Source organism: Bos indicus, chromosome 14, assembly GCF_029378745.1.
Source record: "Bos indicus isolate NIAB-ARS_2022 breed Sahiwal x Tharparkar chromosome 14, NIAB-ARS_B.indTharparkar_mat_pri_1.0, whole genome shotgun sequence".
Taxonomy (NCBI): domain Eukaryota; kingdom Metazoa; phylum Chordata; class Mammalia; order Artiodactyla; family Bovidae; genus Bos; species Bos indicus.
Window position 1 is genome coordinate 69,798,256 of NC_091773.1, and position 17,834 is coordinate 69,816,089.

The 17,834-nt window shown below is 36.8% G+C and overlaps 1 protein-coding gene across 1 annotated transcript in view; it reads right to left on the minus strand.

The window, feature by feature from the left end:
- Nucleotides 1-17,834, minus strand: part of INTS8 (integrator complex subunit 8) — a 44,844-nt gene that overhangs the window by 25,595 nt on the left and 1,415 nt on the right. Inside the window, exons 2-10 of the mRNA XM_019973795.2 lie at nt 16,512-16,686; nt 14,734-14,874; nt 14,351-14,422; nt 13,575-13,626; nt 11,997-12,179; nt 8,635-8,742; nt 6,925-7,080; nt 3,697-3,797; nt 3,107-3,248 (exon numbers count right to left, since the gene is read on the minus strand). Of these exons, the coding sequence (XP_019829354.2) occupies nt 3,107-3,248; nt 3,697-3,797; nt 6,925-7,080; nt 8,635-8,742; nt 11,997-12,179; nt 13,575-13,626; nt 14,351-14,422; nt 14,734-14,874; nt 16,512-16,686 (1,130 nt within the window). The remainder of the gene's footprint in view (nt 1-3,106; nt 3,249-3,696; nt 3,798-6,924; nt 7,081-8,634; nt 8,743-11,996; nt 12,180-13,574; nt 13,627-14,350; nt 14,423-14,733; nt 14,875-16,511; nt 16,687-17,834) is intronic.

Genomic DNA, 17,834 nt, shown 5'->3' on the forward strand with positions numbered 1-17,834 from the left:
CTGAAAAGAAGGATCGATAATAGCTAAAGAACACAGAACCAATGGTTAAGGAGGTAACCAAGGTTTAAAAAATAATGAAAACAAAGCTATGAAAATATTAGTCATCTAAAAATAATGTTATTTAAATATCATTGTGAATTTATTAGGTTAGGCGACCCACATATTATTTACAAGAAATCAAAAAATTATTAGTATAAAAGATCCTAACCTCAACAAATTGTCAATATTCTCTAATATGCTGACACAAAAGCTAAATTATATAATGTGTACAGCAGTACTATTCACAAGAGCCAAAAAGTAGAAACAACACTAACGTCCATCAAGTGATGAATGGACACTCAAAACAGACACTGAAGAGTAAGTGTATCCATTCAGTAGGACACTATTCACCTATAAAAAGGAATGAAGTGCTGACGGACACTCCAACATGGATGAAATGTCTTCAATACCAAGTGAAAGAAGTCAGTTACAAAAGACCATATGTTTTATGAGTTCATTTATATGACATGTCCAGAATAGGCAAATCTACAGAGACAAAAAATAGATCAATAGTTGCCTGGGGTTGCAGGGATTGAGAGGAAAATGAGAAATGATTGCTAATGGTTAAGAAGTTTTCTTACAGGGGCAGAGGAATGAAATGTTGGCAAACTGGCTGAGGTGATGGCTGCACAACTCTACGAACATACTAAAAATCACTGAATTGTACACTTTAAATGAGTGAATTGTATATTACTAGCTGGAAACAAAGTCAGTTATACAAATTCAATTATAGTTCATAAAAAAAAAGACTTCTATGGAAAAATTATAAAGCTTTAAAAGGACATTAAAGGGCGCCAAAATAAATCAAGAGCCATAGAAGCTCATGGATTAGGATACTCAATATGGTAATGCTACTAATTTTTCACAAACTGGCTTTTAAGTGTAATGTAATTTCAAACAAAAATACAACAGGCTTACTTCTGAAACTTGACAATCTGAGTCTACTGTCTACAAGAAAATGTAAAAAGATAAGCAGAACCAATACAACTTTGGAAAACAAGGTTTGTGCTTCAGATGATACCAAGCCAGGGTATGGGTGTGATGGATAGGTAAACAAACAGAAAAGCTGTTACAGAATAGCCCAGAGACAGGCTCACACACGCATGTATATCTGACACTCGGAATTCAACGGAGGCAGCACTACACACCAGTAGGAAAAAGAGGAAACTTTCAACAACTGGTACTGAAACAAGTGAGGGAAAAAATGACACCAGATCCCCTACTTCCCATGATACACAAAATTCAATCATAGGTGGATTAAAGACCTAAATGTGAAAAGAAGGCTAAGTTCTAGAGGTTTTAGAAGATAAAATACAGGACAATTTTCACAACTACAGGATATGAAAAGCTTTCCTAAGCAAGACACAGAAATTCACTAATCTCTTCTTTTATGAGAAAGACTGATAAATTTTATTATATTAAAATTAAGAACTTTTAAAATAATAAAAGTTAAAAGTGAACCTCAGAAAACATACTTGCAATACTTAAAACTAGTAAAGGACAGGATATATTAAAAACTCCTGCCAAAAAAAAAAAAAAAAAAGACAATTCTACAGAAAACTGAGGCATACCACTTGGAACAGGCACCTCAAAAGATGAAATCTGTATATGCAAAAAAAAATAAATGAAAAGCTGTAAAACTCATCAGTAAAAAAGGAAAAGGAAGGAAAATAAAATAAAGAAACAAAAAATAAAGGGAAAGGAAAAGGACATTAAAACCTCAATGGGGGCCTTCCTGGTGATCCAGCGGTTCAATCCCTGGTTCAGGAAGATCCCATATGTTGCAGAGCAGCTAAGTCCCCGCCCCACAACTACTGAGCCTGTGCACCTAGAGCCTGCGCTCTGCAAAAAGAGAAGCCACCGTGAGAAGCCCCGCAACGCAGGGCCAGAACTGCACTGCAGCTGAACTGCAATGAACACACTGCAATCAAGAGTAGACCCCACTGGCCACAACCAGAGAAAGCCCACGCAGCAACAAAGACCCGATGCAGCCAACAAGGAAGTAAATAAAATCACCTCAACGAGATACCGTTATACAATGACCCAGACAAGAAATCTGACAGCAAGATCCCGACCAACAAAAACTCTCATACATGCAGTGGCAGAAACACTTTGAAACTTTATGGTAAAATTGCAGATATACTTTCTCCAGGAATGTAACATAAATGGTATGTGGGTGTACCAGGATATAAGCACAAGAATGTTCAAGCAGCAGAATAACCCCAACCTGTAAATAACACAAATGTCCATAATCATAAGAATAAATAAATTGTGGCATGGTTATATAATGTTGTAACATCTTACAGCAATGGGGAAAAAAAAAAACTATATCTGTATACAACTTGATAAAACATCTCACAAATATGTTCCCTGAAAGACAACTTATTTTGTATGATTTCATTTATATGGAGGTGAAAACAGGCAAATTTAAGAATATTCTTTAAGGGTACATACAGAGGGGATACAACTGTAATGAGAAATGAGGAAATACTATCACACAAAAAGCAGGGTAGTGATGTCCTCAAGGAGGAGCAGAGAGGCTGTGGGAAGACACATTAAGGACTTCAACAGCACTGGCAATATCGTAGTTTTGGAACAAAATGGTATTATCTCTATTCTATGTACTTCTCTCAAGGTCTATTACATTAAGACTATTACAGAGAGAGAGAGGTCCGGTAGAAACACACATTATGGAGCTCACATCAGAGGCAAGAGGTATGATCTGAGCGTTTTTAGTGAGCAGGTGACTGAAGTTTTGGAAGAGAATAAAAGTGGTGAAGAATAAAAGAAGCTGAGTGAGCCAAGGACAAAACTTTAGTAAAGAAAAATATTAAAGGGGGATCAAAGGAGAAGTCAATGGAGGACTAAGGAAAACCCGGTGATGGCGGAGAAGCAGAAGCGAGCTCCAGCAGCAGACACGGCGAGCAAGCATGCTCTGTCGGCTGCACCGCCTGAGCCGGAGAGGCAGTGGGACGAAGACAGTGAAGAGGGCTCCAGACGTGGCAGCTAGGAGGCCACTGGAAAACCCAAAGCGAAATTATAAACCAAAGGGGGGAAAATGGCTTACCTCAAGAAGAAAGTCTATTTTCTCTTTATTAGGTCTAAGAAATAGCTGGTTAAATTGAACACTAATCGTTCTACCTTCTAATACATCACGGACTGTGTTACAGGCACAGACTTTAAAACAGATTTCATCCAGGGCTTCATTTCTGTCAAATACAAAAGTAGATACACTCATTTATTTTTTAACAGAAAGGCATATATTATAAAACTAAATCACAAGAATGGGCCATTTATTCTTGAGAGGTAAGATTTTTACAATATTCAGGCACATTAATAATTACCTAAGTCAATGGGGAAAAGAAATAAACAGGAAAGTTTTAAATTTACCAAGGGATAATTTAGGCATGCAGATTAATCTGAATCAAACTAACAGAATCAAACTCTGCTGTGTACATTTTTTTACCCAAGCACTTTTAAAAAAAAGAATTAGATGAAAATTAAAGTGGCTCCTCTAACCATGTTAATTCTCCATACAGTAAAAATAAAGTGAAAGCATCGTGACAGACATACAAGTAATCTGGAGGGACATTTTTGATAAGTCGGAAATGCACACTTACTCTTACACAAAAATCAAAAAGTAATTCACTTACTTACCCCTGTTGAGCTTTCTGAAAGAGTTCCCTTAGGACCGACTGCCGGAACTGGATAGGTAAACTGAAGGTTAAGTTGTCTTCAACAAAGATCTTTATTACCTCCTGGAACACAGACAAAAAATTGCAACTATTTCAAAAATCTTGAAAGTCTCTTAAAAAAAAAGTTTTTTAAATAAAACTTTAAGTCTTTCTGTAATAGAAATTACACAGTGAAGAAAATCATTAAAATATCTTGCTAGGAAAATCTCTTCCTAAAATTTTAAAATTATATTAAGGGTAAAAATAGCACCCCCCCTCAGTTCAATTCAGTGGCTCAAGTCATGTCCTACTCTTTGCAACCCCATAGACTGCAGCATGCCAGGCCTCCCTGTCCATCACCAACTCCCGGAGCTTGCTCAAATTCATGTCCATGGAGTTGGTGATGCCATCCAACCTGTAATTCCATCCAACCAATCTGCTGACCCCTTCTCCTCCAGCCCTCAATCTTTCCCAGCATCAGGGTCTCTTCCAATGAGTCAGTTCTTCGCATCAGGTGGCCAAAGGACGAGTTTCAGCTTCATCATCAATCCTTCCAATGAATATTCAGGGTTGATTTCCTTTAGGATTGACAGGTTTAATCTCCTTGCAGTCCAAGGGACTCTCAAGAGTCTTCTCCAACACCGTAGTTCAAAAGCGTCATATCTTCGGCACTCAGCTTTCTTCATGGTCCAACTCTCACACATATACATGCCTATGTGAGGAGCAGTGTCCCCACAAGAGACTGATCTAGACTTGCCTGTGAGTGTCCAGGAGTCTCTGGTGGAGGCTGGTGGGTCAACAGTCTGGCCTCAGGCCAAACAATAGGGAGGGAACACAGCCCCGCCCATCAACAGAAAATCGGATTAAAGATTTACTGAGCATGGCCCTGCCCATCAGAATAAGACCCAGGTTCCCCCTCAGTCAGTCTCTCCCATCAGGAAGCTTCCATAAGCCTCTTATCCTTATTCATCAAAGGGCAAACAGAATGAAAATCACAATCACAGAAAACTAACCAAACTGATCCCATGGACCACAGCCTGGTCTAACTCAATGAAACTATGGACCATGCCGTGTAGGGCCACCTAAGATAGATGGGTAATGGTGGAGAGTTCTGACAAAACGTGGTCCACTGGGGAAGGGAACTGCAAACCACTTCAGTATTTTTGCCTTGAGAACCCCATGAACAGTATGAAATGGCAAAAGCACCCCACTACCCTTCTTTAAAATTGGAGATCATGGGCCAAAAGTGAGAGGCGAGAAAAGAATCATTAAGTAGCAATTCAGCTATGTTATTAGAGACTTTTAAAATTCCTCTCCTCCACTTTAAACGTGATTTCATACAACAAACTTTTAAAACGCTATAACAGAGAAATATTTCAGCTAAAAAAAGTGTGCTAAGAAACTAGTCCAATCAAGTTAAATGGTTTAAAATGTATTAGTGAACTGTACAAAATTTATCATTCTAATACACGATATTATCATAGTCTTTTTACAGTCTTTTTTCTCAGTTGTTTATCAGCTCTTTATCAAGCAATGGAAGAAAGCAGGGGTGACACTGTGGGGATTTCTGGAAACAGCTGAACCAGCTCTACAACAAGAGCACTGACAAAAATGGTTTCAAAACCACAGAGCGACCACTATTTCACTTTCATAGCAAAACATGAGCTCATGGGAGCAAGCAAGTCACTTCCCAAATGTTAGAACACCAATTTGTTACAGCTGTTCAATAACTCATCAGCTACAGAGAGAATCCTATCCCCCCACCCCCAAAAAAGCTAAATATGATTTCTAAGATACTCCTGCATATATAGCTAAAATGATAAAATTGGAGTGTTGCAACAAAATCGCTCTTTCCCCTCTCCTAGCTGTCCATTACACTATTTCCTGAGTTATACATCTGGCCCTTCATTATATCTATGGAACATGCAGGCTTCCCTGTGGCTCAGTTGGTAAAGAATCCACCTGCAAGGCAGGAGACCTGGGTTCAATCCCTGGGTTGGGAAGATCCCCTGGATAAGGGCATGGCAACCTACTCCAGTATCCTTGCCTGGAGAATCCCCATGGACAGAAGAGCCTGGAGGGCTACAGTCCATGGGGTCGCAAAGAGTCAGACACGACTGAGTGACTAAGCATGGCACACATGGTAACATGTGCCAATCTGTGACTAACATTCTCACCTGCACGGGTCTTACTATGCCAGGAACCGTCTTAAAGATTCTACATCTTATCATAATTGATTACCACTCCCCATAAGCCTGTACTAGGGATATGTAACTGAAAGATCTCTTGTGTTTGATAACTTCATCTATATCCGAAATCCACCTTCAAGAAAGTTTACTTTTCTTCCCTAGGGCAAGTCAGAATTGACAAAAAAGGGGCCAGAGGGCAGGGGAGGGAGCACTGTCCCCTCTCTTCTATTTTCTCTGAAGAAAAAAAAAACCCCAAAACTCTAGTTGAGAAAAGTGAACTAAAAACCTAGGCTAAAAGTCCACTGTGGAGACACAAAACTAAAGGTATGTTATCGCACTGTCATTCCATAATTTGTTTTGAATTTAATAAGATGAAGGCACTGTTCACTTTCTAGAATGAAGGCTTTTTTAAAAAGTACAAATTCTAACTCCCAGTGATTTTCATTACAAAGCTATAGATAAATACTCAGAGGGGGCAACAAAAAAATGTCAACAGACTAATTTAAGCTCTTTTCATGAGTAAAACTGAGATGACGCCCAGCCTCCCTGGAAAAGTGGGCTATGTAACAAACCATCCAAACCGACTAGAACTGCTCTGCTCACCCTCTCCTTCAGTCTTACTTTCGCAGAGGCTAATAAGGTCAGGCTGAAGACCGTACTTTCAGATCTTTAGCCTCCATAAAACCAAGAGTTCTCTACCTGTAATTTTAAAAGTTAAAAGTTCTGCCTACAGAGTTTCTTATAGAATGTACTTAAAATGGGCAAATTTTATACCTTCAAGAAAGGATAATTATCAGTCATATGAGTCCACATCTATCCAGTGCTCTGCCTTAAGAGTTTATAAACTATAACTTTTCATTTGATTCTCATAAAAAGCTTAATTATCACAATTATTTATAGGCCAATCTGTCTGACGTGCCCCAAATGGCACAACTGTAAATGGTGATGTCAGGATTTGAACTCTGCTGTCTGGCTTCCAGGGCTTTCCAATGACACTACTGTATCCCCGTCATACATCTTACCTGATAGTTGCCAGATCTCAGACAAATATGGACCTGACTATATGGAGTCAATTGCTGAGATGTACTATCAGAGGACGGTACGAGAACATCACATGCTTGACAATAGCCAGCTAAGCGCTTCTCATCTATGGTACAATGAAGAGATAATGAACCTATCTGTAAAGTAAGAGGTATATATCATTATCCATCAGTGTAATAGAAACAAGAGTCTAGCACCCGTTTATTGCACTTTAACAGCATAAGAAAATGCCAATGGAAAATAGGAACCATAAAAAATGAAAAAGTTAAAGGTTTAGAGCAGGGGTCAGCAAACTATTGCTCACAGGCCAAAACCAGCCCATGTCCTGTTTTTATAGATTCCATGACCAAAGAATAATCCTTAGTGTTGTAAAGGGCGGAAAAAAAAAAAAAAAAAAAAAAAAAAACCAACAAATTAGACTATGCCACAGAAACTGTATATGGCCACAAAGCCTAAAATATTTATGATATAGCTTTTTACAAAAAAGTTTGCTGACCGCTGGTTTAGAGTTCTCAGGCCAACATAAAAATGTAGACATTATTATCACTCTCTGGGTATAACAACAATTAAGATACTAACAAAGAATGAAAACTGTTAAAAAAAAAAAAGATTAAAATACTTTAAAATATTGATACATATACTTGGCAGAGATTTAAAGGGGGACAACAAAGAAAACTCAATCTTCACTCAACCAGAAAAAATAGAAATGCTTCTACCAAAACAGAGAAAAAAATTTTTAAGACATACTTTTTAAAAAAATTAAAGTTTTAAATTACTATATCCAAAATGCCATAAAATTAGAAATCTGATGAGTTCCCCAGGCAAATTAAAATGAGAATTCCCAATAAAAGATATCTCTAGTGTATTTATTCAGTGTTTCTGGTGAAGAAAGGCAAGATTGAAGTGGGAATTTTTCTGGCCACCAGGCATATAAAAACCTAGTTATATACTTTAAAATTCAGTTTTGTGAATCATAAAAAGAAAAATGCAAACAATAAACACATGAAAATGTTTACCCTCCTAGGAATTAAGGGAACACAACTTTTTTTTGGGGGGGGGGGGGGGACACAACTTTTTAAAAGATATTCTAGATAAATATCAAATTAGCAACTAAAAAAACTTCACTAATAGCAGAGCCCTCAGAAATCAACTTGTACCTAGAAATGTACCTAGAAATCAATTTGTATATTACATCCTTTAAAAAAATTAATGACCACTGACATTGTAATTCTACTTGCAGGAATTTAACTCTATCTAAAGTCTAAACAAAAATTTACGCTTGGAGATATACATTTTGCAACTTTATAATAAATAAGAACAGCAAACTATCTAAATGCTCAACCACTAGAAAAATAAAATCATAGCACATCTATATATAACAGAATAGGATAGATATATTTAAAATATCTATTCTAACATTTTAGCAAGATACAAAAATAGCATGAGCTTAACTGTATAAAAACATAAAGAACAAAAACTGTAAAAAAAAAAAAAAAAAAAAAGCTAAAACTGCAAAAGGGATTATTTCCAGGCAGTAGTATTACAGATTTTTAAAAATATTTCCATTAGTTTTTTGAACTATCAAATTTACTACGATTAATAGTTTTTTAATCATCAGGAAAATGAAAGCCAAAAAATATATAGATGTTTTAAAGGACTGAAAATCATGTGACTGTTATGACTGTATTTACCTCTGCAATTAGTTCTTTGGTTCTAAAAAATTTTTCTCTGGCATTTTCATAGACAGCTGGATTTGTAGAGCCTTGCTGGAAGTATGCTGCACCCAAATCGTAACACACCTAAAATGGTAATGAATACCAATTTGCTCAGTGATTTTTCATGAACTTAAGAGCTAACAAAACTCAAAATCACCTTTATCTCAGCAACAGTTACACATGTAGCAAAAAGAAAAACATTTTAATGAGCAGTGAAACAGTCAAAGTTCTTAGTCACAAGCAACAGAAATCAACTCTGACTGACTTAAGGGGACTTACTGGTAAGACGTCAGGCGGCCTACAGAATTATTGGGAAAGCCAAAGAATCAGGCCTGGAAAACAAACGGGGATAGGAGGCAAGCAGCCAGAACAAGAGCCGCAACTGATGCAGTGAAACACCGCACAGCCATCTCAACAGCCAACGCCACAGATCCTGGCAACTGCAGCCAGCAGAACCAGACGCTGAAAGCAGCAGCTCCGCTCCTGCCAGGGCTGCCGGGGAACTAGACTTTCCTGTCATTGCTGGAGTTACTCACCATCACAATGGATGCTCCATCATCCCACTTCGCTGACTCACTAGCAAGCTCCTGCGTGTGTGTGCTACATCGCTTCAGTCGTGTCTGACTCTTTGCGACCCCATGGACTGTAGCCCACCAGGCTCCTCTGTCCCTGGGATTCTCCAGGCAAGAGTACTAGAGTGGGTAGCCATGCCCTTCTCCAGGGGAGCTTCCCAACCCAGGGATCAAATTCACATCTCCTGTGGCTTCTGCATTTACAGGCAGATTCTTTGCTGCTGAGCCACCAGGCAAGCCCAGCCAGCTCCTAATTCAGTCTAAATGTCTCTGTCACACCGATGTGACGTGCCTGTCCTCCAGCAGGATAAGGCTAGAGAACACGAATATTCTGAGTTGTCAGTTTTATTATAGGAAACAGGGTCTCCCTCCCATCAAGTCTTAGAAGGTAGGGGATTCTTCTAACAACGAAAAAGGGGACAGCCACGGGGGTGTCTCCAAAAGGGTATGAGGGGCTAATGAATAAAGAACTGGCCAGAATAAAATATTGAGAAATCTGAACGAATGAGTATAAAATGACAGCCCATTTCCACTTGTCTTTTTCTAACAGAATCTGCATATTTTTCCAGGAGCATTCTTAAACAGACACCTAGATTTACCTAATGCAGAATTCAAAGACTGAGTTGAACTTGGCCATTTTATGAACAAGAATACTAAGGCCCAGAAAGCGACATTTCTACTTGAAAGCATATAACCAAGCACTGGCAGAGACCAGACTTGAAGCCAGACCCTTAGGTTCCTAATATTCTATCTCAAATTTACTCCTCACAAGGCTGACTGCTCTGTCTTCTCGATCTGACTTTTTAAAAAAGCCTTCAACTTATTCCCCCAAGGAGGAGAAAGTTCAAACCCCACGGGCTGATTTTCAAGGATCTCAGAATCTGGACTACCTTCTCTCTCCAAACCTCTCTATTCTTCTCTATTTCAAACCCACCAATCTTCTCAACTCCCCATTCACATCAGATGTAGAAATAAATTTCATTCCACACTGTTTATTTCCATTTGCACCAAACCAACCTGAGCCAACAGATACTCATTCCTCTTCCAAATTCCTAAGTCTCTGATATTCCTGACCAAACTACTCTTCACTGATACCAGACTACAGATACTATTCTGTTCTGTTCAACAAATCAAGATTAATTCTTCCTCAGCCTCTAGAATACTGCTTTACACTATTTAATCCATACTTAATGTTGGGCAGATTTTCATTCTAAAGTGCTTCCTTCCATCTAGGATAAAGGAGTGCTAAAGTTTAAAGTACGTGTATGTATATAATAAAGATTTATATACACACAAGCACACCTATATATGCACACATATTATAGATACATATAATTCCCTTTTCCAGGCAAAGACAGAGTTGTTGTTGTTGTATAGTCGCTAAGTTGTGTCCAACTCTTTCGCAACCCCATGGACTGTAGCCCACCAAGCTCCTTTGTCCATGGGATTCTCCAGGCAAGAATACTGGAGTGGGTTGCCATTTCCTTCTCCAGCGGATCTTCCTGACCCAGAGACCGAATCTGCATCTTCTGCATTGGCAGATAGATTCTTTACTGCTGAGCCACTGGGGGAGCCCTTGAAGTGGTTACCAACTGCCAATGCCTCATGACTCCTACTCCTAGTCTATGAGACTCCATCTCAGCAAGTCTTGAAAAGGGATTATCTTTAACTCCAGAACCAGCTAATCTGAAAAGGTACCTCTCAACCCTTTTTAAAGTCAGAGGTATTTCTGCTCTTTCAAGATTGGGAAACAGTGATGAAAGAAGTCATGCCAGACATCCCTGGTGGCTCAGTGGTTAAGAACCCATCTGCCAATGCAGGGGATGTGGGTTCGATCCCTGGTTCAGGAAGATTCCACATGCCTTGGGGCAACTAAGCCCATGCACCACAACTACTGAGCCTGTGCTCTAGAGGCTATGAGCCACAACCACCAAAGCCCAAGAGCCCACGTTCCGCAAGAAGAGAAGCCACCGTAAGTAGAGTAGCCTCCACTCAGCATAACTAGAGAAGGCCCGCAAGCAGCTACAATGAACCAGTGCAGCCAAAAAGATTAATTTTTTTAAAATGTTATGCCAATTCACACAATGGAGAAAATATAGAACATAAAAGGCTCTATCATAGTGGCCCTCCATAGGCAATCATTAATTCTTTTAAAATTTCTATTATACTCAAGATTCTGTGCTAATATGTACAGAAGATGCAAAATACAAATATATTGTAAAAAAGAGAGAGACCTCAAAGAGTTTACAATCAAGCAGGGAAAAAGAAGCTATCAACACATAAAGTGCCTAACAACAAAAAACAACTGAAAGCAACAAAGGAACTAGGGTACAGAGTTACAGAGAGCAGGCAGCTTAAGATCCTTGAAAAACTAGGTATTTCTCTAGGAGCCTACATTTTTCAAAATCTAGCACAATATCAGTTTTGTTTTGTTTTCTTGGTCTGATTAGATTTCTTATAATGTGAATGAACTGCTAGTCAGTTCATTCATATTATTACTCCCTGCATTGTCAGTCTGTTAACTAGTTTGGAAACAAAAGAGCATATGAAATTTTCCTTCCATTTCTTTCAGAAAAATTTCAACGGGGTCTTATAAAATTCACAATTAACTATAATGCAAAGTTTTAATAAACATAGGAAGTAAAATCAAAGTAAACATAGGAAGTAAAATCATTAGAAATAAGCTCTAATTAAAAATACAAGGATGATTTTATGTAAGATTTTCCAAAAATGTGCCATGCATTGATTAAACACTGAAATAAATACCTGGCACTGCATCTCCTCGGTTTTGATCTTCAATCCAGCAGTGGAACTCTCAGTTTCTCCGTTGACCATGCCTGGCTCCACAGCCAGTAAGTCCAGTGTTCTCATCGTGTGGACATAAAGATCCTTGTTTAACTTAAGGGCTGCCTCTAGTACCAGGATAGAATCAGAAGCTTGTTCTTTTAGCTACAAAAGTTCAATAAGCAAATTTTTAAAATACAAAAATGGCAATACTGGACTGTATCAACCAAAAAATATCTGCAGGGTACTCAGCAGCTTAACGTACTAGTCTACTTTAGAAATGCGCCTAACACAGCAAGAGTGAAATTATATTTGTCAAAGTTACTTTAAGATTTTAAAATTCACAAGGTTCCTATTGTGAAACTGAAAACACAAATTGGAAAAGACTGACACCTTTCTTTTATATAAAAGTTACTGATGAAAAATGTTTAAGATCTGCACCGTCCCACTGATGTACTCAAGAAACTTTTTGCATGCTTTGATGTGCCAGTCATTTTTCTAGGCATTCAGACCAGATCAGTCGCTCAGATAATAATAATAAAATGACACATTTTTTGCTTCCACATTCAAAATACACTATCTGTTGTATATAGATACAGATGGTTACCTTCCTTCTCCTTTCCTAGCCTCTGCACTTTGGGTGGTTATCTCTGATACATTGCATATTAAATAAAGAACTAAAGAGATCATTTTAAATTATGGTTTCTACTTTTATGTTGACTAAAGAATTTAAATCTAATTTAAATTTTAAAAGTAATTGTATATAAATGTATGTATGTATAAGTGAATAAAAAGTAGTTTTAGGGAATTTCTGGCAGTCCAGTAGTTAGCACTTGGCACTTTCACTGCAGCGGCCTGGATTCAATCTGATTGGGAAACTGAGATCCCAAACCCCGCACAGCATGGCCAAAGAAAAAGTAAAAATAAACTAAAATTTGTAAAAATCATTTTTAAAATAAAAGTAATTTTAAAATACATGTTTACTATAGAATTTAGGGAGGATATAAAATAATATAAAGAAAACACCTATAAGAGTGACTTCTCACACCTGCTAAAGCACTATGAAATATCTGACAACAAAACTAGTGGCAAAGTACTCTCATTAACATTAAAAAGTGTCAATTTAGAATATTATCAAATTATGTTCTGCTGCTGCTGCTGCTGCTAAGTCGCTTCAGTCGTGTCCGACTCTGTGCAACCCCAGAGACGGCAGCCCACCAGGCTCCCCCGTCCCTGGGATCCTCCAGGCAAGAACACTGTAGTGGGTTGCCATTTCCTTCTCCAATGCATGAAAGTGAAAAGTGAAAGTGAAGTCACTCAGTCGTGTCCGACTCTTAGAGACCCCATGGACTTCAGCCCACCAGGCTCCTCCGTCCATGGGATTTTTCAGGCAAGAGTACTGGAGTGGGGTGCCATTGCCTTCTCCAAAGTCTAAATGTCATCACATCTAAACCAAGCCAACTAACTCTTAATATATATAAGATTAGAAGAAGCACCTATACATGCTCTAAATATAATACATCCCAGAAAGGTTACAGTGTAACCGATACCAATACTCACCACTTTCAAAATATTTTCCGTTAGCTCTTTCTCCTGTTGCATCTGATTCATACTAAAAGAGAAATGACAGAAGAGTACCAAATATTACTTGAAAGACTGAAAATTCAAAACTTAAAGATCATTCTTGACAGTGAGGCTGAATTTAAATAAATAAAAATGCTTTTAATGCTATTTCTGTTCATGCTTAAAAAATAAACTCAATTATGATGATGCTCCTTTATCTACCATTATTTTTTCATTTGCTTTGCATTAAGAAAAAAAAAACAACCCTCAATTTAAAAATAAAACTTTCTGGCAGCAAAAACTTATTTACATCAAGTTAGAAACTACACTCTAGCTCCAAAGTTGGGTAAGTTGCTACTACTTGGAATTTAAGAACAAGGTTTAAAACTCCAGACCTGATCAAACTATTGTACTTAACTTTTGCACTCTAAATTAAAATTTCCCACATACAGAACAAACATCTATTTCAAGTAAATTTAATTAAATGAAAACAATCTTAATTCCTGGAACCAGGGCAGTTAACATTAAGACGCAAGACACACTTTACAAAGTGCTCCCTCCTTTTTCGGAGCTCTCTACTCTAGTTATCCAAAAGCCTGTCTGAGTCTCTCACCCTTCCACCCCCTCCAAACCTACCTGTATGCAGGCCTTCTGCCCTCTGATTTCTGCTTTATTCCTTCTGTACCAAGAGTTCTTAAAAACTTGCAAAATTTTAAAAAAAAACACAAACTGACAAAAAAGTGCCAAGTAAGGGTCTTTACTGGCCAACTTACACACTTAACTGAGGAGGTCCAGGTTTTGCCTGTTTAACAGGAAAACTACTTTGAACAATTGTCCTAATTGCCCTTAAAAAAAAAAGACAAATAAAAACAAAATTTAATACATTATAAATGTCACTTCAAGTATTTTTTTAGTACTTCCTAGAAGACTTATAAACTATCCAAAATTCTGACATATAATAAAAACTGTATAAGTCATCCACTTCTCTATCAGAATGCTTTTCGTCCATGCAGTCATAATTTTCTCCACCATCAGATTCACTATTCCCAAGATCCTCTGAGAGATAGATCCCCGATGACTTAAAAGCACATCCCTGAAGTCATAATGCAATTAAAGAAAGGCTGCCCAACATATTTTAGGTTTATGAAAAATTTACCATCTATTGTAGAGAAGTATGGCCATGGCAGTGGTTGGAGGTAAAGTGGCCAGATCCATATCTATGTGCTTTGTCCCGGGAGGAACTTTACTGATGCACAACAGTTCATTCAACAACATATTCAATACTGGAACAGACAAACTTAAAAAGGAAGAATCAAAAGACACATAAGTTGTGCAAGTACACAATGCACAATTCAGTACTTTGCTAAAAATAATTATTTTAGTAGTAAATCCACAGAGCCATTCTATTAACCTGTCTCAACAACGTAAATGAAAATTTATCAAAAGATCTTTTAAGCTTTTCTAACAAAAACAATTTAAATCTATACAAAAGTAGACAGAATAATATAATACACACCAATGTGCCCATCATCCAGCTTCAACAGTTATCAATTGATAGCCAATCTTGTTTCATCCCTACTCTCACCCACTTCCCTCCTTTCCATATTACTGTAAAGCAAATTCCCAATAGTAAATCATTTCTTCCCAAGTATTTCAGAACATATCTCCAAAAAATTACCTCCTAACATAAAGAGAGTATAAATTTCACATCTAAAAATTATTGTTTATCATCAAATATCCAGTCAAGTGTTCAATTTTCCAACTCTATCATATACATCATACTGTTTTGCACACATTGCTATCTGGTGATAAGCCTTGAGTCTATTAACAGATAAGCTCCCTCTTAAAGAACAAACCTTTTTTTTAATCCTAATATTTAATGCTGGAAAATATATGGTGAAAAAAGTGTTCAAGTACTAGTAGTGTGAGTAGAAACGAATGTAACTCTCTGGAAACGCAATCCAGTATATGCATAATGAGCTTTAACAACGTTTACACCACTTGACCTGGCAATTTAACAATCTATACCAAGGACACAACTCGCAATTCATATAAAGCTTATGGACAAAGACATTTTAAAGCTCTATGATTTATAAAAGTGAAAAACTAGAGAAAAACTAAAAACCTGTCAATAGAGGAACAATTAATAAATTATCTATACAATGGATAATCTCCAAAAACCAAACTGGGGAAATGCTCATGATATCCTGCTATATGAAACAAAACAAAAATCAAAAGAGTATACAAGGTATGTTCACAACTTTGTTTAAAAATATAGGGAGGAAAACAACAAAAATTACACAAAAATGTTAAAAACACTTCTTTCCCCTCCCTATTATTTCTTATTTTCTGAATTTCTCCGAATATTCTATAAGGTATTTCTCTTTAAATTGTGAGAAGGGGGTGAAAACAAATCATTATATAACAATGCATTTGAAACACTTATTTATAAACAAATAACCACTGATTCTAATAAGATAGTTTAAAAGTTTAAGAGACAGTGACTGATTTATGACCAGTAAAATTAAATGAATTATTCAACAAAGATAATATGTACCATAATATTATGTACGATTCATCATTAATTTTTATTTTCTTCAGGTATGTAAAAGTAAAATGAAGATTTAAAACTGTTCAGTCATGGATTTTCTCTACTTATCATGTCAAAAAAATGAGAATAATAATAAACTGGTTCATTATTGATAACACCAAGTTTATACTTTAAAAGGTGATTTAAATTCATTCAACAGTAAAATATTTTCTTACACTTGTTGGAAAATACTTGCATATTTTACCAAGAATACACAGAAAAATAGTTTTCACTTTAAAGACCCATATTATAAGAACACATACTGAAATAAACCAAAATATCTAACAGTTCTCAAAATAAATTCACTTAAATCTTTTTTTTTAATTCATTTAAATCTTGTATACCTTTTCTCTAATATGTCTAAGTCCCATTTCAAATGTGCAGCAACTTTAAGAGCAAGGAGCTTTAAAACACGATTTCTCTTGTTATCAGGTGGAGGTTGAACTTGGTTTTGCTCATTAACTGAAGGTTTGGAAGCCTGTTCCAAAAACTGGACTATAAGCTGAACTGGTGCAGGATCTAGGATTTAAAAGAAAGCAATTCCTGAACTTAAGGTCTAATTACAAAGATGCAAAAAGATTCACCGTATTGGTTTCTGGCCACAAAAGGAACCCAAATAGGCCAATAGGCACATGAAAAGATGCTCCGTATCACTATTTGAGAAATGCAAATCAAACTACACAGAGTAATCAATCATCTCACAATGGTGAGAATGGCCATCGTCTAAAAGTCTACAAATATGAAAAAAATACAGAGGTTAATTTAAAAATTAATTAATTTGTATTAATTAATTTTATTATTGGAATGGAAATTATAACCTATAATGGCAAATAATTTTAATTAATATTATCCAGCAATCTCACTCCTGGGCATATGTCAAGAAAAGATGAAAACTCTAACTCAAGATCCATGCACACCAGTGTTCACAGTGGCACTGCTTACAATAGCCAATACGTTGAAGAAATCTAAATGTCCACTGACAGATGAATGGATAAAGAATGTGCAGTACATATACACAGTCAAACACTACCTGGCCATAAAAAAGAATGAGATTATACCCTCTGCAGCAATGTGGATGGATCTAGAGATTATCAGACTAAGTCAAGTCAGAGAAACACAAATGTCGTATGACATCACTTTCACGTGGAACCAAAAAAAATACAAATGAACTTACTTACAAAATAGAGTCAGAAAGAAAACAAATTTATGGTTACCAAAGGGGCTGGGGGGCAGGGACAAATCAGGAACTTGGGACTAACATACACACGAATATATATAAGGTAGACAACAAGGACCTACTCTATAGCACAGGGAACTATATCCAGTATCAATATATTGAACTACATTCAATGTCAATATATCACGACTATATAGCACAGGGAACTCTACTCGATATTGAACTATACTCCAATAGGTTATTTTAATAACCTATAACAACCCACTCCAGTACTCTTGCCTGGAGAATCTCATGGACTGAGCAAATAAGCACATAAACAATGGAAAACAATCTGAAAAGGAACAGGTGTATACATATAACTGAATCACCTCACTGTATACCTAAAACATTATAAATCAACTATTCAACTTTTTTTGAAAGTTAAGGGATAAAAAAGGGGATCCAAACAGTTGTGTAGTTACAATGAATAAGGATTATGATTCACAAGAAG